The following is a 13203-nucleotide window of genomic DNA, read 5'->3' on the forward strand; positions in this document are numbered from 1 at the left end:
TATGTCTACACTGGAGCTGGAAGATGTAATTTCCAGCTTGATGAGACATACCTCGTCCAGCGCTAAAAACAGAAGTGCAGCTGCAGTGGCATGAGTGGCTAGTTTTCTGGAGTATGCACCTAGTGTCTCTGACAGGTATGTACTCAGGGCAGCTTGTCCTGCTGCAGCTATACTGCTATTTTTAACGCGCTCGCTCGAACAGAGCTAGTGCAGGTGTCAAGGCTGATTCCCCACTCTGGCACTTTGAGTGCAGAAGGTGGGGCCCGCAAGGATTCCAAAAATTAATACTGGCCACTCCAGGCTTGTATTAAACTCCCAAGGTTACAGCTTTTCTTTGACCTTGGATGGGTAGATGCTACCACCACCCAAGTGCAAAAACCCCTTTGAGAACCCAGGAAGGCACATTTGGGAATTCCTTCCTGTAGGGTACCCTCAAGCCTATAAGCCCCCCTCAGGGGAAGAGCTGAGAAAGAAAACAACGGAAATCAGCTGTTGCACCAGCTAATTAAACAGCATATACACAAACCTCTTAGGGACACACAAATCCAATCCTATTCTTAAAGAAGGTAAATTTTATTAAAAACAAAAAGAAAGAAAATACATCTGGAACTTAGGCTTTTTGCTAGGTTTAAAAAAAAACAATTACAAGGGTTAAGCATCAAGATAGCTTCTTGAGGTCCAGCTTAAAGGTTACAAGCAAAACAAAAGCACGTGGGGTTAGCACAGAGGAGTCCACAAGTCATAAAGAAATAAGACAGAAACCTAATCGCATCTTCCTAGACATTTCCTGATCTACTTACGTACCTGGGGTTTCAAATGAGTAGTTTCTAGGTATGATCTGATGATTTTCATACCTGGCCCAAGCTCTTTCTTACAGCATAGTTCTGGCCCTGTCTCTGCTCTCTGGGAGAACAACACAGACAGACAAAGGGGAAGTTTTTTCCCCAATTTTAAAAAGTTCTAGCCTTCCCATTAGCTCTTTTGGTCAGGTGCCCACTCCCTTCCTTTTACCTATGGACTTTTTAACCCTTTACAGGTAAAGCAAGTAGAGAACAGCTGTTAACAGGGATTTTATAGCTAACTGGCTGGCGGGGTGTCCATAAAAGGGAGTCCCCCCCAACCCCCTTCATTTATCACAGGAGGTGTCCTCCTCTAGCTGGAATTTATACCTCTAGCAGCATTCATCCTTTGCACTAAATGAGAGAGGGGTCCTGTGGAAAAAACAGTATGAGATCATGTAGTTAAAACCAGTATCATAATGCATATGCATGAGGCGGATGAATTAAAGTGGCACAAAAGGAGGAGCCAGTCAGGCGCTGAAGGAAGCATAGTAGCTGCATAAAGCATTTCAAGCAGGGACTGAGGGACACTGATGATATCATCAGAATGTTCTCTGCAGTTTACACTCTGAGCATTCCGTCCCCTTGCTGACCGCCTCTTTGCTCCAACTGCGCCTGCTCCCTCCTTCCCTTTGTCTTGGGATCGGGAAGGAATTTTCCCCCAGGTCAGATTGGCCGAGACCCTGAGAGTTTGTTGCCTTCCTATGCAGCATGGGGCATGGGTCACTTTCAGGTTTAAACTAGTGTAAATGGTGAATTCTCTGTAACTTGAAATATTTAAACCATGATTTGAGGACTTCAGTAACTCAGCCAGAGGTTAGGGGTCTATTTCAGGAGTGGATAAGGTTCTATGGCCTGCAATGTGCATGAGGTCAGACTAGATGATCACGATGGTCCTTTCTGACCTTAAAGTTGATGAGTCTGTGAGTCTTCCCATTTAGCTAATACTCTCCTTATATAACCCTCCAACAAAAAAATTTTTTTAATAAGAAACCAGAGAAATCATGGCATTTACGTGACGTTTGCTGCCATTGTATTGTTCTCCTTGCTTATAAGTTCTGTCCATATCCCTTTCCCTATTTAGATTGTAAACTCTTTGGGGCTGCCTCTTATTCTCTGTTTGTACAGTGCCTAGGACAATGGGGATCTGTTCTGTTGCCCCTAGGTATTACCATAATAAACATGATAAAGATAATTGTTTTAAAAACCTAACAGAAAAATTTAATGAGTTGTGAAAGGTAGCTAAACAGGTAGTATGTTTTGGCCTAGAAAGAAGTATTTGTGATTAAGAATGACTAAATTATATATAATCAGCTGGGCCTGTAAAGGTTGGGTAGGGTACACCATTAAAAGTTTATACACGTATGTATTTCCAGTATACATTTACAAGAGGCATCAGAGATTTTCTAAGAACAGCAAAAAAATTTTGACCAGTGAGGTAGGATCAGGCAGAATCTTTTAAGGTTATTTTCATTCCGAAGGTCTTTAGGAGATGTTTGGCCAAGAGTATTATCCATTCTCATTTTGCTCTCTAGTATTAAAGCAATGATTTCTCATGTATGTAATTCAATGTAAAAACAAACAAACTGACAAACCAAAACACTTATTGTCATCAGTCTGATGAGTGCTGTACAAACATACATGAAAACAAAAGAACGAGTAAATACAACATATACTTTCCAATTTATCATTCAGTAATTCATACCCTCCAGCAACAAAATAGATTGGAGAAGGTTCAGTGGTGAAACAAAACATTGTTTTTATGAAGTTTGTTTATTGGACCAAGCTATTCTTTAATTACTAAGTAGACAACCTTATAATTAGATCTCATTATCTAAAGTAACTATTTCTCGAGGGATCCCCTTTAAGGATTCAGTGGTTATAACACCATCTTATTGAACCTCTCAAGTCTATAAATGCTTGGTGCCTTTTATTTTTTTTCTGAATGTCGTATTAAGTAGAGCTAATCAGAAGATGAGGCAAATGATTCACAGAAATTTTTCATTTCCATTTTAGTGTGGCTTTTTGTTTTCTGCCAGTATTTCTAACTGGCTCTCATATTAACGCACACTGATGATGTTTAACAGATCTTTAAAAGGCTGCCATCTTAAGGTTCTGAAAATGTATTACATCAGTGCCATTAGTAGTTTCACTGAACAAAAAGCAGACTTTTGGGTGGAGTTGTTGATCTTAAAAACTAAAACTCTTCATGAGACACTGAGCCACCAGGATGTCCAAGGAAAGTAGTCTGTAGGTATATGAAGGCCCAAATGAACAGCAGTATTTCAGTTCACATTTGGAAGTTTATATTTGCAGCCATAAGGGCTAGAAACTTAAACTGCATAAGTCTAGATAAGTCATCTTGAATATACTTCAATTTAATCTCTCAATTTTTGGTTTCATTATTCTAATCTAATATTAACATAACCCTCAGTCCAGTGTTTCAGTTCTTTTGCCTATGAAATAGCTTATATAGGTTTTGATACAGCATGTTTTTATTAGTTTTAATGTTCATATGTTCCCAGACTTGGTGATTTTTTTTTTACATGCATAAGTGTCTTTCCTTCAATTCTTCATCTGTTCTTATGAAGTCCCTAATTTTTCAGGAATTTTAAAAAGATTAACATTCCAACTGTATAACATACGTATCAAATGGTTACTTTCCTTACACCATGCTGTGCTTTCTTTCAATAAAAGAGGGATGAATATTACTCCAGGCCACTCATAGTGAGAGCAAAATTATCCCACAACAAGGAATGAACAAAACCAAATTAGGTGTGTTCTGCTGCTAAAGTTGCCTTCATGCCATTAAATAATTGGCAACAAACGGATTAATCATATCCTTTTTCTTTCTGAGAAGCATAATAGCCTTAGACTGAGCAGGTAACCATCCCATCAGACTCAATGTATACCTGATGCAAATAATTTTCTCCTTCAATGCTTGCCAAGTTTAATGATTCAGTTGGTTGTTCCTTTGCTGCATCTCTTGGCAGTGTTAGTGAGGAAAATAGTGCTTATCAGAAATACAAGGCAACTGAAAATTGTAGGATGAATAGACCAGATATGTACTCAGAGGTTGCATATTACCAAAAATGTCCTGGACCTGCTATTTTGCAAAATATAGAATGGTAATATGGTCTCTTTCTCAAAGAGTTGACTGCGTAACTTGGGCAAAAATGAAAAGGTGACTATTCAAGGTGGAGGGAGTGTGTGAGGACATGTTAGACGAGAAGACCAAAGAGAGAGGCTTATTGTGTATGTGGGGGGTGAGGGGAAATAGCTCTTTAGGAGGGGAGAAAGGGACTTAATGGATGAGAAGTGGGTGGCTGTTCCAGAGGCGTGAGACAGCATAAAAGAGTGTGCAAAGCAGAGTGTGAAAATGAGATGAAGAGAGCAATAAGGAGAAAGGACTGGGAGGAATTTATAGAACCAGGAGGGTGAGGAGGAGGTTTGAATTTGAGGAGGTAAAAGATGTTTCTGGATGATCATTTTCCCTTACATTAAGCTGTGACTTCATCTTAGAAACAGATATATTAAAACCCCTTTTATTGTGAACGAAAAATACAGTAGACCCTGTCCTCTGATTTGAGATAAGATTCTGGATAAAAACTTCCATACACTGAACAGGAGATGCTACATAGAATAATGCTAAGTGAACTGTATAGCAAAAGGCTTATTCTGTATTATTATTAGTTAGCATGTTATTTTATAGTGTCTCAGGGTGACAGTGGCCCTTTAAGAGGGAGCCGGGCCAGTGCACTCATCAGCACACTCCAATTTGGCTAGAAGAGACCCAGGAGTCTGGGCTTCCTGGGAGCAGGAGATTGAGTAGGAGATAAGAGCAGCTAGGCACTTTATGGTTCGTGGTAGAAGGCTGAAGGCAGGAGAGTAGCGAGAGGGGTTTGCTGGCTGGTGTGTCCAAGCCAGAGAGCCTGAGCCAATGACCAGAGAGGGCTGAAGGTGGGGAGCAAGCGGGGGAGCTTACTACTGACATCTCTGGGGCCAGAAAGCTGGACCTAGAGGAACAGTGAGGGGGTAGGGAGATTGGGATGCTCCCATCAGAAAGGCTGTGGGGGTTCCCACTGGGAAGAGCAAGATTGCAGTCCATCTGGGGTGACTATCAGAGCTAGAAGGACAGAAGAGGACCGACAGAGAGACCAGGCAGGGCTGAAAGGGCTTGTATCTGGAACATTGAGGGATGAAATGTTGGATGATCTTGATGACTATTTGCACTGGGGGTAATAAATGGATTTTACGTTGAGGCTTTTGTTATGGATCATCTTACATGATATTTTAATAATAAACCAGCCCCAAGGTGGGGTGGAATTGAGAGAGGAGAGTTTGCATAATGGTATTCGGTTTTCTGAGAGAGGAAACTGAGGCAGGGTGCTGAAGAGCCACCCCCGGCCATGAGGGGTGGCTCAGAAGGTGGCTGATTCTGTTACATACAGACATTTAGGATAAAAAAAAAGTGCTTAAGTCCCATTTTAAAAAATGCCTGAGTCACTAGGGCTACATCTGCACTACACACCACTGGTAGTGGCATGTAGTATTCATGTAGCTACACGCTGTAATGAAAAGCAGGCTCTGACTACATTGCAGTGGTGTAGCTACACATGTCAGGGAAAGGCTCTGGCAGAGGGGAAGCAGCAGGGACAGCTTCAGCAGTTCCCTGCTACCAGAGCCTTTCACTGGGGCAGAGAAAGGGGTCCAGCAGCAGGGAGTTGTCAGAGCCTTTCACCTGTATCAGGGGAATGGATTTGGCAGTGGGGAGCATCTCCCAGCTGCCTTCCCCCTGCCGGAGCCTTTCCCTTCTGGGAGAGCCTTTCCTGTGAAGGGGGAGGACTCCAGCAGTGGGGAGGCACTGGGATGGTAGACTGCTTTAAAAAATAAAATCAGCGTAGACAGGGAGGCACTGCTTGGGTGAGTAGGGAGTGTGATGGGTATGTACTCACATACATACCCCCATCCTTCAGGCATGTTTTTTCCTGCATAAGCTGTGCCTCACCAGCTACACTTTATATCTATGCGAGGGGGCTATGTGGCGTGTATACTACACCCTGCTGAAACAAGCGTGCAGTGTAGACATATCCTAAGGGTGCGATTGCAGGGTGGGTAGGCACACCCATGCTAGCTTTCATTTAACTAGCACAGCTGAAAATAGCAGTGAAGAGGCGGCAGCATGGGCTTCAGCATAGGCTAGCAATGTGAGTTCTTACCTAGGGGGACAAAGCAGGCTTCTATAGCCCATGTTGAAGCTGTTGCTGCCATGTTTTCACAATTGTTTTTAGATGTGCTAGCTAGACCTAACGCAAGGGCATGGGTACGCCTGCCTGTGTTGCAGTCACAATTTAGATTGCACTATAGATATATCTTAGGCTACTAAATCCCATTGAAAGTCAATGGGACTTAGGTTCCTAAGTCACTAAGACACTTTTGAAAATTTTACCACTAGTTACTACAATGTTAGGAACTCAGATACTATAGGAGGTGCTCTATGGGATGTGCTCATATACTCTGAATGTCCGCATAAAAGATAGTTCTGCAGAAAAATCTTTAAAAATATCCTTTTAAAAATGTCCTAAGAATTATTTTTTATTTTCACATACTTGTTTAAAAATAAAAATGCGGCTCTTCCTACCTGAAACACATTTCACAGCTTGCTTAAGTTGTGAGTTATGACAGAAGGCTTCAAAGGCTTGATGAATTGCTTTTTCCACTCTGAGGTACCTCATTTTGTTTTCAATGACTGGAATGTTTAGCCAGAGATGCAATGCAAGGTCAATTCTTAAACCTTGCTCAATCCCAAGACTTTCAATGGAAATCCATCAGAGAGAACTGCAAACAACCCAAACCTCTTGAGGGTAAAAAAGGAATATTACAACAAGACATGAGTTCTCCCTGTCTGTGAGTAAAAACAAATGACAGTTTCAGTATAACACGGAGGAGGAAGACATTCTCTGAATCCTTTCACTGAGGAGACATCTTGAGGAACGAGGTGTTCTCATAAAAAGAAATAAAAATGGATCCTGGTTCCTGTGAAGCCAGCCAGCTTGGTTAGATAGGAAAGGTCACTGTAAATAAATGGAGACCCAGGTTCATGTTTTATGGTTTGGTTTCATATTGTAACCATTTGTTGCCATTACTCGTTTCTATTTAAATCTGTATTCTTTCTTAATAAAACAAAAGTAGGCTTATTTATAAGTACTCACAAGTTCTGTGTGGTTTACAGGAGCAGTGGTTTAAGGTAAACCTAGTAAACTGGGGCACAGTGTTCCTTTGGAGGCAGGGGATCTGGGATTTCTATAAGTAGCCAGTGGCAGGGGGAGAGATATAACAGGAACATTGCAAAGGGACTATGGGACTGGAGAGCACCTATTGTTAACCTGCAAGGAGGTAGCAGGGCTGGCATAGCCAGCTTGGGTGGCTGAAGGTTGGTGGTGTTAGGGAGTTGACATCCAGCCACCACAGGCAAGACTCCCTCATGCTGAGTCAGGGGGTAACAGGTAACTCCTAGTCCCGGGTACCCTGAGAACCATCACTGTAGCATGGGAGCATAGAACTTCATGACATCTGCTAGGGACTTCGCTATTGCAAACTGATATTATGTGAAAGGTGCTCAGATACTTTGATGGGCAGCAGTATAAAACTCTTACGTATATAGATGCCACACATTTAAGAGCTGTTTTGAGAGAAAAATTCTAGTACACTTAGAAATGTCTAAAAGCTACATAAGGTGGCTCTTCTGTACATAATAATGTGGTGATTTTTAAATCCAATGTTTTGAGAGTTTCTATGTCTAGCGAATGAGTAGTTTGTGTCCATTTGGAAAGCTGAAAGTGTGAGACGGTATTAAAATCCTGTTTCTAGCCTTGATGGTGCACAAGGAGGGCCGGCTCTGGCTTTTTGGCCGCCCCAAGCCAAAAAAAGAAAAAAACCTGCGGCGCGGGCGGAGCCAGGGTGCAGGGGGACTCCCTGCGCTGCAGACATGCCCCGGCTAGCTGGGGGAGAGGGAGAGAGTGGGGGAGAGAGAGAGAAGGGGGGCGGCCAGGGCTTCAGCGGGGCGCTACCACGCAGCCCCGACCGCTGCACCGCCTTCCGGGAGGCTCCGCGCCGCTCTGGTCGGCTGGGAGGGAAGGACGTGGGCTGCCCTGCTGGGCTTGCTGCAGGGCGCTCCCGTCCTCCGCGCCGCCGCCCCCTACAGGGCGGCCGGAGCAGAACAAAAAAAAAAAGCGGCCGTGCCGCCCTAGGATTGGGCGGAATGCCGCCTCGAACAATCTGCCGCATCAAGCACCAGCTTGCTCGGCTGGTGCCTGGAGCCAGCCCTGTGCACAAGATAATGGACCTCAAACCTGGACACTTGTACAGAACCTCGACCCAGTATAATTTTGGGTGAATAGGAAGAAACATTTGTCTAACATGTTGATTCTTTTAAACTGGCAGCTGCTTGACGCTGCTCAGGATTTTGTAATGTTAGAAGTAATATTGGGAGGGACCTAGGAAGAATATGGGTGCAGTGGTTAAAGGGTGTAAGGGTGCATGGAAGATACATATCAGAAAGGTCTGCAATTTATAATATGGGTATCTTCACTGTGTGTGCATGCATATGCACACTATACAAGTTATACAATACCTCTGGGTAATTGGCAATCCATCCATGTTTTCTTTTTATAATTGAAAATGTCAATACAAAGTACTTTGGCATTTCCAAATTGAAATGTTCTGGAACTATCTATTCCATGAAAAATGCTAATAATTCTGACAAGAACAAACCTTGAAATATCAGAATTTTTCATGGAACATAAATTCCAATTTTTGATCAACTCTAATTGATTGACTTCACTTTCTATCTCTAGTTTTGATTTATTTAAATAGATTTTATCAAATACTCTCCTAATGCCATGTTAAATGGCTCTTGACTTCTTGACTTCATATACAGGTCAGAGAATAGGTCAAACTGTGAGGAAATGTATGCTTGGAGGTAGAATGATGGATGAAATGAATACACATGGGTGTAATAGCCAAGGCGATAAAGCCTATCAAACACCAAATTGGGAAGATAATTATTATTCTAACAGATAAAAATGCCAGTGTTTACTATGCAGATAAGAAAAGTTACATTTGCTCTTCAAGCGTTTGAAAGTTAAGTGTTACTTAAAACTTTTGAACAAGGCATTTTAAGTTGTTAGTTCTCCTTTATTGGGGTAGGTAGCAGAGTAGTACCATGAGAGGAGTAGAACAGGAAGAAGGCAGAATTGAGACCTTTCAAAGTTTTGGCCCAAGCGAGGGGGCACGGGGGCGTCATTTGAGCTCCCCGCTTCAGGTGCCAAAATGTTGTGGGCCGGCCCTCTGGGTGAGCATGTTCTGTGTTTTGTAAATGCATATTTTAAATGAGACATGCCACTCCTATGGTTTTTTCTCCTATGCATCTCCTATGTTGCAAGGTATTTGTATGATTTGGTGTTTAAAACCCTGTGGAAAATATTTGTTGTAAGAATAGTTTGTGTGTACATTATTCAAAACGCTTTGATGGTCCAGTCTAGCAAACACTGACACATAAAAGTTAATTGACTCAACTCTTATGTGTTTATAGGATCAGGCCCTAAAATTGTATTTCTTTTCTATAAGTTCGCTACCAGTGATCTGATAATGATTTGCAATTATTTTGGAAATATAGCATCAGTTAAACTCTGGAAGAAATACTAGTTTCATTTTCAGCTGCTAATTTTCTTGCTCCTGCTGTGCAAATTATCACAAATCAGGGTGGAAATGGTTTCCCTACCTACTCTTGTTATAAAGAGACTGAAACATTAGAGTTCAATAAAATATGCCATCAATATGCTAAACCAAGGTCCCTGCTGCCTACAAGTGATAACAATAAGGAAAATTCAGGGGTTAGGATTTAGGATCCTGCCATATTATCACATTTGCTGTTATACCGTTATGTTTGTTTTTCATCTATTACGCTGGGTTTATTTCACCTTTTACATCAGGTGCTTGTTTTGTGGTTTGAAATTACAACTGTGAATTTGACAAGGAAAGGTTAGTTTGATTCATATCATTTATACAGGTTTTTACAGGTACATCTATAGACTCATAAAGAGAAGTTAACATTTATGTGGATTCATTTTGATTATAATGCACTGATTGCTACTTGAAAGGGTGACTGATACTGTGAGTAAGTGAGGCATTTCACTTATTTGAGCAGTCTGATTAGCTTTAGCCCTTTTGAATATGAGGACAATTAGACTGGTTCTTGATTAGTTCTTCAGTTACCACCGTGCTGTGACCAAAAGAACGTTGTCATCATTCAGTGTGCGAACAGTACGCTCTCATAGGAAATCTGAGTTGTGAAACCCAAAGTTCTGGCCACCAATAAGGTATTCCAGGCAAAGCTTTAAAGCTCTCCAAAATTACGAGCTCCAAAAATATAAAAGAAGCACAAAAAAGAAATTATCACTACTTACTATCGTCAGGCAAGAGAAAATCATGGAGGGAAAGGTATAAAATACCTACATTATAACTATAGGTCTTTAGAAACCTCCAGTATTTTTTATTTTTTAGTTTTGCAGAAAAGAAACACTGTCAGGGATAGCAGGTCTAAGATATTGCCCCATTATGAACATGCTTATCTGTTATAGGCTTCAACTTCTTGACTCCAAGGTGTACATTTTTAATGGTGAGAGTAATTAATGATTAGAACCATTTACCAAAGGTTGTGGTGGATTGTCCATCACTGACCATTTTAAAATCAAGATTGGATGTTTTTTTTTCTAAAAGATATGCTCTAGGAATTATTTTGGGGAAGTTGTATGGCCTCTGTTATACAGGAAGTCAGACAGATAATCACAATGGTCCCTTTTTGCCATGGACTGTATCAATAAATACTTTTGGAATTGCTAAATTTTATATAAATTCACTTTTGGGGAAATTTTTATAAGTAGTACAAAACACCCTTCAGCATTAACGTGAGTTGTCCATGATTGTTAATGACTTGATTTTCATGTGTCTGAGCAACTGCAACCTCCGCTGAAGTCAGTCAGTACTCACCACCTTTAAAAACAGGTGAGAAGACTATATTCCATGCATATACTGTGCATCTGAACATAAAGACACTGGTACAGTGGGTTTAATGATAGGGAGTGGGGAGAGAATGCACACTCAGATTTTTTTTTCTCCTGTTGAGGCAAAAGTATTTGAGTTTGTGTTTTCTCTTCTGATGTTGTGCCGGTTTTGTCCCACTACAAAGATTGGGTCCTGTATTATATTGCTAATTTAAGTTTTGTCTGTGAGGATGAAATTAAATTTTGTCCACCAAATTTTGTGTTTGATAAGCTAACTATAATTGTGCCGGCCAAGAGATTTATTCATTATAGGCCACAGTAGTGACTCAAGGATATGAGGTAATTACATGTATCTTCTCTGCTGAAACTTTTAAATGCTTCATTCCAAATATATTCCCTCTCCCCAATTTTATTTTAACTCTTTCTGGTAGAAACCCCTGATCCTGAACTTGAATTTACTAGCATGGAATCCATTGACTTCAGCAGAATTCCACAAAAATTCAGTGGCCATTGATGCGGGATCAAGGCTTAACTCTGGTGATCTTTGACTTTAAAAAACAAAACAAAAACCTGCACAAATATCATTGTATAGTAAAAATTAAAATATTTTGGGGGACCAATACAATTAATTTAATAGTAGTAGAAAACTTCAAATACTACAAATACACAAAGTTCCCATTTTGAATTTTTTATATGACTGTAAAATGAGGACGATTGATCCTAACTTCCTAGACAATCTGAATTTGTTTTTCAAAGAATGAACTATAATTGAACTCAGTAGCATTGTGAGAGTGGTCTGTAGTAGTCTTTCATCTGTGTTTGCCTTATATCAGATAACTTTATGGGAAGAAAGACTCAAGAATGTAATTTAGTTGTACAAGTTAAGAATGCTAGTTCTTTTAAATGTTTTTTATTGGGAAGAAACTGTTCAAATAATCATGGTATATTTACTGTAGTTTTCCTTTTATTTTTCTTCTAGTGTAAAACTCTCTCTGGCGTCTGTGACCACATTATCTCTCTCTCATCTGATCCTCTCGTTTCGCAGTCTGCTCACCTTGAAGTGATCCAGCTAACAAACATAAAACCAAGTGAAGGGCTGGTAAGAAGTACGCAGTTAATCAAAAGAGTTGTCCAAGATGAGAGTTAATTCTGTAAATAAGAGCTATACTGGTGGGTAGGGACAAGGCCACTTCTTTTTTAAAAAATGTTTATTTAGTATGATTTTTCACACAGCTGGTCTAATGTTATGGGTCTTTCACATGAATAACTGTTGTATCAAAATGTAACTAGAAAGAAATAGAAAGTAATTCTCACCAGTTTACATCAATATTTTAGACTATTCTAGGATCTTGAAATCTGCGGGGATTTAAATTAATACCTAAACCCTGGCCATGAAGTTTGGGTGAGATTATGCACAAAACTGTCAAATTCTGGAATTTGCTTCATAACATCTCCCACTGAGAAATAAAACACTTTTATAACTTATTCAAGGACTCTACAGCAATTCCCAGGAGAAAAGTAGATTCTTAAATTGTATTGCAAGAAGTCTACATGCTTAATCAGATGGCTGTAAAAGACCAACGTAGCAATCCCTTGAGTGTCGCTCATGAGTTGACCACTGCTGCTTGGATTACGCATGCAGATAGCAACCATTGCATAAAAGAAACAACACTGATTACAATTGGAGAAATGACATTTGACATCATGAATAACAATGCCATCTACCTACCTTGGGGACACCAGAAGGTGTTCGGAATTCAATTAATCATTTCTTGAGAAATTGCTATTACACCGTCTTTTGCTGCCTACACACATCCATGGTCCATTTACTTGTGTAGTATCTGTACTGCTGTGCTCCCATTCCATGAGTTATTTTTTGAGTTAGTGGTTTTTATTTTTTATTTAATTTTAATCTTTTGGCAACTTTTGTTATGCCCAGGTACCTAGAAATAATGATTTATTTGGTATGTCTCTCTTCAGAAAAACAGCAATTAAAATTAAAGGAATTTTATTTTTAATTGGTAAATATTACCCCATCCTTTTGTTTATTTCACTGGCTTTCTTTTCATGTCAGAATCCATTTAAAATTGCCCTTCAGGTTTTCAGCTCTCCATGGACTCCACCTTACCAATTTGTCATCCTGTTCTCTTACTCTGCTGCCTGCTCATCCCTTCTCTTTATCCCATTTCTACTGGGAAGGGACATTCTCACTTTTTCTGTCCCATCTTTCTGAAGCTCTCTCCGTGTTTGACGCAAGGCCTGTCCCATGGTTGCGCTGGTTTTCCAGCACTCTTTCCTCA

General features: G+C 40.4%; 1 protein-coding gene across 2 annotated transcripts in view; it reads left to right on the forward strand.

Moving 5' to 3' along the window:
• Positions 1 to 13203, forward strand: part of LOC112105115 (connector enhancer of kinase suppressor of ras 2) — a 358118-nt gene that overhangs the window by 148220 nt on the left and 196695 nt on the right. For both annotated transcript variants that reach the window (XM_024197779.3, XM_024197780.3), the window contains exon 6: positions 11883 to 12002. In XM_024197779.3, the coding sequence (XP_024053547.2) occupies positions 11883 to 12002 (120 nt within the window). The remainder of the gene's footprint in view (positions 1 to 11882; positions 12003 to 13203) is intronic.

This window comes from Terrapene carolina, unplaced genomic scaffold (assembly GCF_002925995.2).
Source record: "Terrapene carolina triunguis isolate 2854851 unplaced genomic scaffold, T_m_triunguis-2.0 Scaffold22, whole genome shotgun sequence".
Lineage (NCBI taxonomy): Eukaryota > Metazoa > Chordata > Testudines > Emydidae > Terrapene > Terrapene triunguis.